The sequence below is a fragment of the Rhineura floridana genome, chromosome 14 (assembly GCF_030035675.1).
Source record: "Rhineura floridana isolate rRhiFlo1 chromosome 14, rRhiFlo1.hap2, whole genome shotgun sequence".
NCBI lineage: Eukaryota > Metazoa > Chordata > Lepidosauria > Squamata > Rhineuridae > Rhineura > Rhineura floridana.
In genome coordinates, this window is record NC_084493.1 from 8,602,177 (window position 1) to 8,615,552 (window position 13,376).

The 13,376-nt window shown below is 38.7% G+C and overlaps 1 protein-coding gene across 7 annotated transcripts in view; it reads left to right on the forward strand.

The window, feature by feature from the left end:
* MYO9A (myosin IXA) overlaps positions 1-13,376 on the forward strand; it is a 160,740-nt gene that overhangs the window by 38,060 nt on the left and 109,304 nt on the right. For all 7 annotated transcript variants that reach the window (XM_061595942.1, XM_061595939.1, XM_061595937.1 and 4 more), the window contains exon 2: positions 4,719-5,629. In XM_061595942.1, the coding sequence (XP_061451926.1) occupies positions 4,787-5,629 (843 nt within the window). In that variant the 5' untranslated portion in view covers positions 4,719-4,786. The remainder of the gene's footprint in view (positions 1-4,718; positions 5,630-13,376) is intronic.

Sequence of the window (13,376 nt, forward strand, 5' to 3'; positions counted from 1 at the left end):
GCAGTCAGCTGGCAAGCGTAGGTATCTATATAATAATTCTTCATGGGAAATGGCTTTCAAGAAATATTTCCATTTGTTATTACATGTTAAGTATAATAGCAGCATTCCTGATCTCCTGCATGCATCCTGAGTACCTGCAGAGGGTAAGACCTTCTTGTTAAGTTTGTTCTTTGGCATGCTTTTTTGTGGGTATTGTGTGTGTGTTTAGCAAACAAGACAATCATTTGATACCAAAACTCTAGCTTTGTGCCTGAGGATGAATCGCCTATACCAGCCTTTCCCAACCAGTGTGCCTCCAGATGTTGTTGGACCACAACTCCCATCAGCCTCAGCCAGCTGGCTGAGGCTGATGGGAGTTGTGGTCCAACAACATCTGGAGGCACACCGGTTGGGAAAGGCTGGCCTATACATTGATAGTCCTTACACTGAACTGTAAGAAAATAATTGCATTCAAGAGAATTGATGCATAAATAATCAGAATAGAGCTGGCTTTCTTGTGTCACCAGGACAGGAATTTGAATGATATTCTGTATTGGAGGAACCACAAGAAATGGCTTGGCCCATTTAAAATTGAACTTGGTGTTTGCCTGACAGTGCAGAACCTTGACTGACGACAAGATTTGGGGTATTTGCAGATTTTCACTGGAACATAAAGCTTACCACAGTGTTTCGTTTTTATTGCTATAGGTAGTAACTTCTGTTTTAAGTATTTTGGTTTTAATATCTAATTTAAACTCCTTAGGGAATCATGTTTATTAACCAGTACAAACTACTATTAATAAATAAATAATATTTTTGAGAAGGTAACAAGTTTGATAAGAAATTAATATTCCATGAATGTGGCCTGCCACTAGTTTCCTCTTATTCCTTCTCAGCATTGATAAAACAGGTGATGCCTTCTCTACCCTAAAATGTTTGCTTCTGGAGAGGGATTGTATGGTTGGCTCTTGGCAATCCAGACAAGATCCCCTAGGAATTGGCTAAGGGGGCTCCCAGTTGTTGATCTGTAGCACTGAGAATTTGATCTAAATTCATAAAATCATAGAATCGCAGAATAGTAGAGTTGGAAGGGGTCTATAGGCCCATTGAATCTAACCCCCTGCTCAATGCAGGAATACTCATGCAGAAATTAATACTGAGGACATATATGTCAGTCTGGGTTTGAAAAATATCTCCGGTTTCTAATAACTTGGAGCCCTTTTCTGCTATGATAGTAAATAAATATATGCAGATATTTAAGTTTGTTATAATTAAGGAAGGATTTCATCCTGCTCTTTCTGCTTAGTTAGCAATTACCAAATGAAATATTAAATCATATTGGTCACTTTTATCCAAAACTTCTTGAAGAATAAATGAGTTGGGGGGGGCATGCTTTCTCTCTCTCTTCAGATACAATCAGTTATGTGATACAGCTATAGCTCATTAACATTGGGAAACTAAAATGTGTTCTCTTACTATACTTTTGAAAGAGAGGGAGTTGAATAACAGATGACAGAATTCTCTGTTACCTAAAAGGATATTTTAAAATGTTGTTTCCTGCTGGGAGGAAGGGCGGAATATAAATAAAATAAAATAAATGCAGTCCCAAAGCAAAGTGGAAAGCAAAAATTTGCTACCATGTGTGCTTTACTTGTACTTATATTTGCATTTTAATCTTCCTTCAAGCAGCGAGGAGCTGCACACATGGGGTTCTGTCTCCTATCCAGGTGGTAGCCAGGGCCATATCTATTTAGCTTCAGAGATTAAAATAAATTAAACGGATACTTTCAGAACATTTTCTCACTGCCTTCACACTTGGTGGTCTAAAAAAAATCATCTTGTTCTTCAAATTTAGTATGGCACCAAAAAGTATTGCAATATAACATAACCCTTGCTATTTTAATTAGTATTAGATATTCTTAATTATTAGAGTCTGGGAAATGCTTAACTTTGGGGAGATTTCGTTTTCTTTTTTGTTTCATCTTCAAACTTCTTTTGGTCATAGTTTCTTTGTGAATATTGGATAACATGCTGGAGGCATATATTGGGGAAAGTTGCTTGCATTTTTCGCCACTGTGTTTCTCTTGGATACAAGTTGGCCTTATTTGTTTTTTTTTTACAATAATTTTTATTCAAATTTTCATAAAACATACAAAACAAAATCATAAAACATTCAAAGACAAAAAACAAAACAAAACAAAAATGATTAAACAAAAAAATAAAATGTTGACTTCCCATTTGTCACAGATCAAATCAGTTATAGGTCTACAATATATAACAATCCTGTCTCTTAAATTATATTATAAAATCACTTTCCTCCAGTAGTTATCTTAATTAATCATCAAATCTCATAAACATTACTTTATTCTTTCCACAAAAAGTCAAAGAGAGGTTTCAGTTCTTTAAGAAATATATCTATCAATTTTTCTCCAAATAAACATGTCGATTAATCCATCTCGTTAATAATAATAATAATCTTATTGTCATAACCATAGTCCAAATAAACATATCGATTAATCCATCTCATCAAAATCTGTTAGGTCCAATAATTTCAATAGCCATTATTCCATTATCCATATTAATTCCATCTTCCATCTTCAATAGTCCTGTTAAGTCCAGTAATTTCAGTGTCCAATCTTCCATTATCAGTATTCCATAATAATCTTGCTGTCATAGCCATAGTCATATAATAAGAGTCTGATGGGAATTTCCTCTATCACAAATATTTTCTTGCCATCAATTCTGAATAAGTTGCTGAAATATTGTTGTAAAATCATATCTCTGTTCTTCTTTTTTACAGAATGCACTGGCTCATCTCTTGAGAGTTTTTCCATTGTCACATGGCTGCAGTTAATTCCATAGATTTTCTCTATATCAAGCTCCATCACATCATTCCAGTCCAGAAGATTATCCAAGCCATTGATAACTTTATCTCTAATATCTTCATTAATTTCTTCAGAGATAACGTTAAATTCCAAACAGTAGATTTTATTTCTAATATCCATAAACTCCAGATCTTTTTCCAATTCCACATTTGTTCCAATCTCCAGGGCTTGTATCTTCCCTTTATTTTTTCTTTTCTCATCTCTGATCTCATTCTCCTCTCTCACAGGATCCCCTATTTCTTTAAGCTCCTGCGTCATTTTGCTCAGTTCCATTTTCAGCTCCTTACTGCCCTGTCGCAGGGTTTGTTTCGTTATCTCAATCTCATCCATTATTTTCTGAAACATAATTACTTCCAAATTCTCAGCTACTTTCTTGATTGCCATTTTTAAAACCACAAAAACAAAACAAAACAAAAATAAAGAAGAACCACTTCTTATTTCAGCAACAATTGAGTTAATATTCCAGGCTTGATGACATCACAGTATAAACAGAGCAGCCTGCTTTATCTCTCTATGTTCAAGAATACAAAACAAATTTAGTTCCCAGCATCAAAACAGTTAGTGGCGTCGTGAAGAAGCAGATTCGTCAAAATAAAATAGACCAAAAAGAGAATAGTCCCAGACAATATAATGTTCCTTGGAATAGAAATCCCTCTTCTGTTTATATCTTTAGAATGCACTTCCAGGACAGCTTTTTGCAATAGAAACAGAGATAAGCTGTTAATTTTGTGAATAACAGAGAAGAGTTATAGCTCACCCAGAAGTTCTTTAAAGCTGATTCATTTGACAAATCTCTTTTTGCTGCAACAATTTAAACCAAGTAAAAAAAAGAATAGAAAGAAGGGTGCTTGCCTGTTAGTCCGTTTTCTCTTTGAAGAAAAGATAAACGTATCGCATTAATCAGATAGAGCTTGTTCGGAAGTCCGTCCGGCATTGCTGGCTGGACCTTTTCTCATAAATTAATGAAATCCAGTCCTCCCAACAAAAACAGGCTTTTGAGGTTGATCTCTACGTTTCTCCCTGCCCGGGAGAAATTTCATCAGTCAAAAAAAAAATGTTCTGACTGATTTATATCTGAATAAGCTTCTTCTGCGGCGGGAGCCCGTCTCAAAAGCAGGCACAAGCGAAGTCACCCTTCCCGGAAGTCACAAGTTGGCCTTATTTGCACATAACACTAAGCCACATTGGCCAAATGTGAATGAGCAAGCATTCTGGTGCACAGTATGAAAATTGCAGACATTTCGTTCTCCCCCACACACCTGCTGGTACCATGCTACAGGAGTTAAGCCATAGTTTAGTTTAGTGTTATGTCTGAATCCATGTTTGTGGTTTGTCTCATTCCACACAATTCATGAACGGTAACCAAGGATTGTTCTTGGCTTACTGCTCATGAATTGTTTGGGGGAGGCAAACCATGTGCCTGGGTTTGGACATAATACTAAGCCAAAATGTGACTTAGCTCCTGGTAGGGTGGCAGCAGCAAGAGCATGGGAGAAGTGAAGCACCTGCAATTTTCAAACTTTGCACAAATATACTAGCTTGTTCATTCTAAGCCATAGTTTGGCTTAACATTATGTGTGAACCCAGGACATTGTAAAAAATAAATCTACTTGTGATCTATTTATCAAGATGCTATGCTTGTTCCTGCTTTTAGGTAAGTATACTATACTAGGTCTTTGTATGTTTGGAGAAGGTCTTGCACTTCCAATCCCCACGTTACCATTACAGTTTATCTTTATTTGAGCATTGGCTTTGCAATTAATCTGAAACATCAACCAGTATGGTTTCGGGGGGGAGGGGGATTGTTCATTCAAAATATCCTATCACAAAACTATTTCTCTTTTCTTATTGTAGTGCTGATGCCATGATCATTTCAACCATTCTGAGAATGGATTACTGTTACTGATGGGAAGAAGTCCAATATGAGTGGAAATGATGTTGGGGGAAGAAGACGCTTTGAGGACAGCGAGCACACACTACACATATACCCTGGGAACGTTGCTGAAGGGACCATCTATTGTCCTGTTATTGCACGAAAAACTTCCACAGCTGCTGAGGTGATAGACTCTCTCATTAACAAACTTCAGCTGGACAAAACAAAATGCTATGTTTTGGCAGAGGTGAAGGAGTTTGGTGGGGAAGAATGGATCCTCAACCCCACAGACTGCCCTGTCCAGCGCATGATGTTGTGGCCCCGTATGGCCTTAGAGAACCATTTGAGCGGAGAGGACTATCGCTTTCTTTTAAGGGAAAAGAACCTAGATGGGTCAATACATTATGCCAGCCTCCAGTCCTGGTTGCAGGTGACAGAAGAGCGGCGCAGAATGATGGAACGTGGCTTCCTTCCTCAACCTCAGTACAAGGACTATGATGATTTATGTGCTTTGCCAGACTTGAATGAGAGAACTCTCTTAGAAAACCTTAGAAATCGTTTTAAACAGGAAACAATTTACACATATGTTGGGAGCATACTAATAGTAATAAATCCTTTCAAATTTCTCCCCATTTACAACCCTAAATATGTCAAAATGTATGACAACCATCAGCTGGGAAAGCTGGAGCCTCACATTTATGCAGTGGCTGATGTGGCATACCATGCTATGCTTCAGCGTCGGAAAAACCAGTGTATTGTCATTTCTGGAGAAAGTGGATCTGGGAAAACACAGAGCACAAATTTCTTGATTCATCACCTCACTGCTCTTAGCCAGAAAGGATTTGCTAGTGGAGTAGAACAAATAATTCTTGGAGCTGGACCAGTACTTGAGGTAAGATGAATATCTTGCCTTATATTACAATGCATCTTCCCACCCCATCACTTTTAGTGTGTTGTAAAGTATTTACATTTTGTGATTATCATTCTGTCGTGGATCCACCCATCACCAACTGATAGTGCTATACAAGGCTCTTCTGCTTTTGTTAACTATTCCTCTGAAGAAATGCATGTGGAAAACATTATCTTGGAATTTTAAATCCATATGGATTTTTTGCACTGAAGAACTATGAGCAGGAGTTGGCAGTCGTGCATCATCCTGCTCACAAATCTTTTCTGGAAAATCCTTATGGACTATGTTGTATCATAATGTCTTCCATGTGTATTCGTCATGTATATTCGTCACGAAGAATCAAGGTAATCCAAAGTGTAGTGTTGGAATTTGGCCCAGATTGTGGTTCGTGTTTCTTGAAAAATGAACTTTTTAATATTAAGGTTTGTTAAAAAATAATTAGTACTGTAGTCACCTGTTAACAAATTTTGCTTTTGTCTTAATTCTTAATTCTGAGAGATCAGAAGTGAAATATCACAACTACTGAAAATGGCTTTCTAGTTTACATTATTAGAGTTTTAACAAAGGAGAAATTTGATACCGGGAGTAGAGGGAGAGATGTGGGCAAAGACACTATGACACACCTGTTCATGGATTATGTTCTCCTGCTTCCTTCTCCCTTGTAAAGAGGAACTAAATGTTTAGTTTAGTTACTTATTTAAGAGATTTCTTACCTGCCCTTCACAAGTTTCCAGAGCAGCTACCAGGTAGAGAAAATTCAAAAGGGAAGGTCCATGTTCAAAAAGTTGAAGAGAGCTGTGTGTGCGTGGTAAATCTATAGATGTATAGCTATGAAACTGTCAGTTGATCTGTTTTCCAGCAATGAATATATACACGTTCTCTTCTTGGTAGCACACATCTTCCAAACCATTAAAACAAATCCAAAAGCCACAATAGGGTAATAAATTAGGAACAACTAAAGCCCCCCTCCTTGCCCCAAGCTTTCAGTTTCACCAGAACTCTTCTCCAAGCTGGATGTTAAGAGGGTGGGGGGAGATCTTCCTGGGCATGGGGGTGAAAACCTACATTTGTCCTTTTCTAAGATGGAATGGATGGGGCATTATACAGACATAATTAGGTTAGTTTGTGTTAGGTGTAAAAGTAGCCTTTTTCTTAATAGCTTTTGGTGCAGCCTTGGATCTCTTTTTCACCTAGCATGTTTAATTAGGTTAGAGTGCACAACTTCTCAAATCCATTTTCTCACCATCCCCAGAAAATGTTTCTCCACCCTGGGAGCTGCAGGTCACATGCTTCCCCCCTTCTCTTCCCCAGCTGACCTCAACTATAGCTGAGGCTTGCACCAGCCATGAATGCTGTGGTGAAAGCGGGGCTTGGTTTCAACCCTTTTATTAGTCATGAACTCTGCATTAATTGTAGTTGAGCTTGGAGAGGGGTAATTTGCTTGAAGGAGGGCAAGTTAATTAAAGGATCTGAAGTGTTGGGTCTGTACCAGATATCTTGCATTTGAGGATGGAGTGAAAGTGGCAAAGTCCCATTTAAGGAAGAAAATTCTGCTGCTTCTCTGGCTTCATTAAATTACCTATTACCCCAATACTTGCAGCATCCCTAAAAATGAAGCCTGCAGTGAGGATAGTGAAAAAAGGCTTTAATGTTTGCGGTATAACATGCTCATGGAAGTATTATGCATTAAAAAAAAGTTGTGCATGTGGATATTGCATAGTACCTCTGTGTACATGGTGTGCACAGTTTATTATAAATCTTAATTCTGTTGTCAATGGGGAAACCTCACTTAACTTGATGAGGATATGGATTTCATCATATGCGAGAGAGCTGTTTCCCCATATCTCAGTTTGAAGTCAGTCACTGTTGCCTGCACTACCAGTCTTACCAGATTTAAGCTTCAGCAATTCTATAGATTTTTCCTCTGATCCTGAATGAATACCTTATTCCACACTTTTTCCTCTTTATGTCTCTGAAAAGTAATGTATCTCTACATCTGGCTACAAGAATTGACAAGGCTGATTTGGATCTTGGAAATATTTTGGTGATCTGAAGGAGCAAGAGCTCAAAAAATGTATTTTTAAGCAAAATTCCTCTGACATCTGCACTTGGTTTCCCCTCCCTTATCCTTAATCATAACTAAGAGTGGGCCTTCACTTTCTCCATTTCCATTGCTGCTCTCTCGTGTCAGCAATTTTCCTGTCCAGTCCCAGTCACACTGTCCTTCCCCTTGCTCTTACCCCTTCTTTGTTGCTAGTCTGCTGTTTTCCCCCATGCCCAGTGTTTTCTGTTGCCATCCTCACGTGGCCTGGGTCTCAGCTGCTAGTTTTCTTTGTGTAGCCCTGTTTTACAGTCTCATCCTCTTACATTTTAGAATGAAATTACTTCTGGTGTGACTTTACCTTTCTGTCATCCAAACTCCAGCTGTGCTGCTTCTGAGCCAGTTTGCTTGACAGTGCTGTGATTCAACATCTCATGCTTTTCCATTTGTCTAGGGATTTAGGGAATTCTTTGGGCTATCAAAATAAAGATGAAAATGCAGTGTCTGGTAGGTAGCATCTGTTTCAGTCAGTTCCAGCTATTTATGGAGAAGCAATGGACTTTCTTCAATGCTCCTTTATATTTAGATTGATTAAACCAAGTGTTTAAAAGAAGAAAACACTCATTTATTCTTGGGTAAAACAATAAGCATTCAATAAACAATAAACAATCACTCTGACAACTGCCATTTGTGATCTGCCAAAGACAATAAACCCCTTTTTGAGGAGACTCATTCCTTCTCTGCATGAATCAACTGGATTAGCATATGAAATTCCCTGGGCTGCATACATTTAGTGACAGAGCTAAATATTCATCCCACTAATTAAAGATTCTTAGAATTTCACTCAAGGGCCAATGGAGTTCAGCAGGAATTTTTGGTGCCTGATATTTTTAGGGCCATTTCATATGCTATTTTTTCCTATGCAGAAAGCATTTTGGTTTAAACACATTAATTTTCATATATTAAAAAATCAAATTATAGATCGTCTCTCTGTTCGACAGTACCTGAGACAATATACACTATTAAAAATGACAAGCCATTGAACAAAACTCAACAGCTATACTAATGTGTCCCAGGGTGGGATTACTATGCAACAATAAAACCAGCAGTGAGCTAAGCATAAGAGTGAGAGTTAATAAATCCAGTAATAAATAATAAGCACTAAGAACAGCAAAGGAAAAGGGACTATTTCATCTAATCTGTGTAGGATACCATCTACATAATCATCAGTAAAAATTATAAGAAGGTCTTGTCTTCGCATGTGGGTAGAGTTCTTCAAAGGGCCGGATAGGTGTCCTTTGAAGAAGACTGGGAAATGACAACTCATCTGTAAAGTGTGGCCAAAATGGTGATATGCCAAAAATGGGAAATATGCCTCCACATCTTGATTCCTGGTGAGTTAAAGTCTGGGAAATGGCATATGGTGAAGTTAACTAACTTTAGAGTTAGAGAAGGCAGACAAAAAGACATATGTTCATTGGAAAATATGATTGATTTGCGTTTTATCGGAATAATAAAGTACAAGATCAGATTCATCCATACTCCTTACTTGGAGACATATAGATGCTGCTGCTACAGTATGACATTTATTTTACTTTATTTGTTTTTGTTTTTCTTACCATAGGATGGGTTATGATAAAACAGTAATACAGTTTAAAATCAAATAAAACCAATACTTAACATACCAAAGATGCCATTTAAAACAGAGTAAAGGTAGGTCCTAAGCATATATCTCAGCTGTCAAAACTAGGCTAAAGAGGTATGTCTTTACCATGTGATGAAGGCTTGTAGAATGGATGCTAAAAGCATATCTGTGAGGAGGGAATTCACAATTTGGGGACTGCCACAAAAAAGCCTTCTCTCCAGCTGCCACCCTCCAAACTTCTGAGGGTGGCAGAACTATCAAGTGGGACCCCTCTGCTGATCTTAACCCCTGAGAGAGTCTGTTGGGAAAGAGGCGGTCATCCAAATATTTGATATAATATAATCAACTCTGTTGTTGTAGGATCTTTTCTATAAAAATAGATAGTTTCCTGAATTTGTTTACTGAAAGTCTAATGAACTATTAGACTTTTTATATAAAAACTTGGTTTTTTTTATTAAAAGAAATTAAACTATTCTATTCAGAATACAGTGTTGTAATAGGTCAGGAGTTTCCAGCCTTTTGTACATTTAGCAAACTAATAAACAGTCATTGGCACCATCACAAAATGTCTTTTTTTGTGATTAGGGGGGCTGCCTAGTCACAAAGAGCAGATAACCTGCCCAACAGACTGAGTACAACCCCTGTCCCAAGCAAAGCATCACCCAACAGGCAACACACAAATATTCCAAGACAAAAAAGGTGAAATAAACACTAGCTCTCAGCTCCCTCAAAAAGAAAAGGAAAAAAAGTAACATCGCATAATCTCCAACACCTCAAAACAAAACAAAAAACAGGCAAAACACACTGTCACTTCCTACTGTCCCCATCTCACAAGCTTCCCACGCAGGGTTCTGTCCAAAGAGTTTTAGAGGGAGGCTGAAAGTCAAAGCACTGGATTCCAACTGCCTGCCCTTTTTTTTGTCCCTGTTAAGGATATCTTTGGGCACATGTGGCCCAACCCTGAAAGACTTGTAAAGCAGTTGGTACAAGAGACTACAAGTATAGAAGGTTGAAGGCAACTGCCACTTCTTAAGCAGACGAAGAACTATAACTCTGGATTGTTTGTCATAATTGTAGTGACAGCAACTCCTGCTCAGGAACAGCAAGAAGCCTGTCAATCTATGTGGCTTCCTGAGTCAGAGTTGACCTGATTTTCAAGGTTAGGTAAATGCTAAAAATGTATTGCCTCATGAGCTAAACTTCAGTTACTGTAGTATATCCCAGTTGTCGCTCCTTGGTTTAAGCCAGGGGATGTCAGAACAGGGGGGAAGAGGGGGTATGTACTTCCTCCATGCCATTTCCTGAAATTTCCACTAGGGCCTTTGTACTGCATAGTTCAGGTCATTTGAGTGTAAAAATGTTTAGATTTGTGTTCCTGTTAACTCCTTCACTCCCACTCCTTAATTCCTCCATATTCCTTTGAGCTAGGTTCTTTGAAGTTCAGCTCATCTGCACTCACCTGTAATTAAACATCAAGGATGTTATTTTGAGTGGGCCCTGCAAGTGCAGGGCATAATATATCTGTGCATAGGTAGGAGAAAATGTAGGAAAATCATAACCAAAGTACCTTAAAGCTGTTGTATCATGACTTACACATTTTCTGAATTTTGAAGTCATCAGATTTGAAATTTGTTGTAAAAATTTTGAACAGTACCTTTAAAAAAACCTTCATTTCAAATACTCTGGAACATCTGATTGTTTTGCTGATGCCATTGTATTTGAAGTTCCAGCCAGTGTGCCTATCCAAGTCATTTAAGTCTTGGAATGGGTTAATGGGTTAATGTTGGGACTCTTGGCCACAGCTGTATTTGTATTCTGGGTTCCCTTTTATGTTATCATTCCAAGCCTTAAAAGAGTTGTGTCAGGGGAAATATTTTTGAAATCAGGCATGTTGTCGCTTCTCTTTTTTATCCAGTGGAATTGCATTTTCTATATATATTTATGGGGTGGGGAGGGGAAGGGTCAGTAAACTCCTATTTAATGAGTGTGTTACTGTTGCCAAATTAACTGTGTCTTGGCATTTTGTTGCTGAGATTTTAGCTTGCAATTTACCACACTCAACAAATACAAGTTATGAACCGGCCCGTGCACTACGTTCTGCTACGAAGGCCCTCCTCCGGGTTCCAACTCACAGGGAGGCCCGGAGGGTGATGACAAGATCTAGGGCCTTCTCAGTGGTGGCCCCCGAACTATGGAACAGTCTCCCCGAGGAAGTACGCCTGGCGCCGACTCTGCTCTCCCTCCGGCGCCAGGTCAAAACCTTCCTATTCTCTGAAGCATTTTAAGTTACACTGATTTACTTTTTAAAATGTTTATTGTATTGGATTGATGATTGTATTTTAGTATTATTTTGTTATTCATTGTATTTTTATGCTATTTTATGTTCACCGCCCAGAGAGCTATTGCTAGTCGGGCGGTATATAAATTTAATAAATAATAAATAAATAAATAAATAAATAAGTTATTAAGATAATGTTTATCCTTCTGTAATCACACTGCTTAGGGTGACTTTTAACAGTTTAATATCACTAAAAACTAAAAGCAATACTGCTAAATAATAATAGTATCATACCTAAATGTCTAAGGACTGGTCTATTTTTTCCATGCATGAGATGCCCTGGCATTGCACCTATAATAATGTGGCAGATTTTGAGTGCAAAGTTCAAAATAAGGTATCCTTATTCTCCTACATCAGATGGCAGTCTGATACCCTAAATCAGGCTATTAACCTATATCTGTGGACTTGCCAATTACAAGTTTTTATATTCTAATGCCATTTTTAATGCTTTCAAAATATTGTGTGGGTTTTCATTCACTGCCAAATACATGAACTTCTTTGGAACTACACAGTCTTCTTTTTACGTATAATTGTGGTACACTAAAGTGAACAAGAGCATCATGCACTGCAGTTGATGTGAGATCAGTCACTGTTGCTGCCAGGGCAGCTTTAGTAAAATTTAGGTTGGCAGACTTTCTGATTCTTGCCTGCATATTGTACAATATAGCATAATTTTATTATTTTTATTTATTTATTAAATTTGTTAGTCGCCCATCTGGTAGGGATTATCCTGCCACTCTAGGCGACGTACAATAAAATACAAATACAGTCCATAAAAACATAAGCAAAAGATTAAAACTACCCCTAGAACTGCATACTAATGACCTAAGTCCCCTCCCCAGCCTGGATAAAGAGCCAAGTCTTCAAGGCCCATCGAAAGCACAGCAAGGAGGGTGCCTGGCGGAGGTCAGTTGGCAAGGCATTCCATAGCGAAGGAGCCACTACAGAAAAGGCTCTTGACCTAGTCCTCTCCAGTCTAGCTGCTTTTGTTGGGGGAACAAGGAGTGAACCATTCGTAGACGAACTTGTTTGACAGCGCCCCTGGTGAGAGTGGAGGCGTTCCTTTAAATAGAGAGGGCCAGCTTCAAATAAGGACTTTTGAAGGTTAAAGTCAGAACCTTGAATTTGGCCCGAACAACCACCGGCAACCAGTGTAGCTCCCTGAAGACTAGAGTAATATGATCTCAACGGCAGCTGCCTTTAATCAGGCGAGCTGCCGCATTATGCACTAGCTGCAGCTTATGGACTGTCCTCAACGGAAGAACCACATACAGAGCATTACAGTACTCCAAACGAGACAGAACCAGGGCATACACCACTGATGGGAGCAAACGGCTCGTGAGGTAAGAGTGAATCCTTCGTATGAGGTGAAGATGATAAAGCGCAGTCCAACTAACGGCGGCCGCCACCTGCACCTCCATAGTTAATTGGGAGTCAAGGATGACCTCCAAACTCCGGACTTGGTCGCTCAGGGACAGATGTACCCAGCTTAGCTCCAAATTAGTAATCCCCAGATAAGCCTTATCACCCACCAACACCTCAGTTTTATCCGGATTCAGCCTAAGCTTATTCCTACCCATCCATTCCCCCACCGACTCCAGACACTTGGATAACAATTCTAATGCCGCCAGTGGGGAGGATTTAAATGAGAGGTAGATCTGCGTATCGTCTGCATATTGATGGTATTGCAGACAGGCTCTTCTAA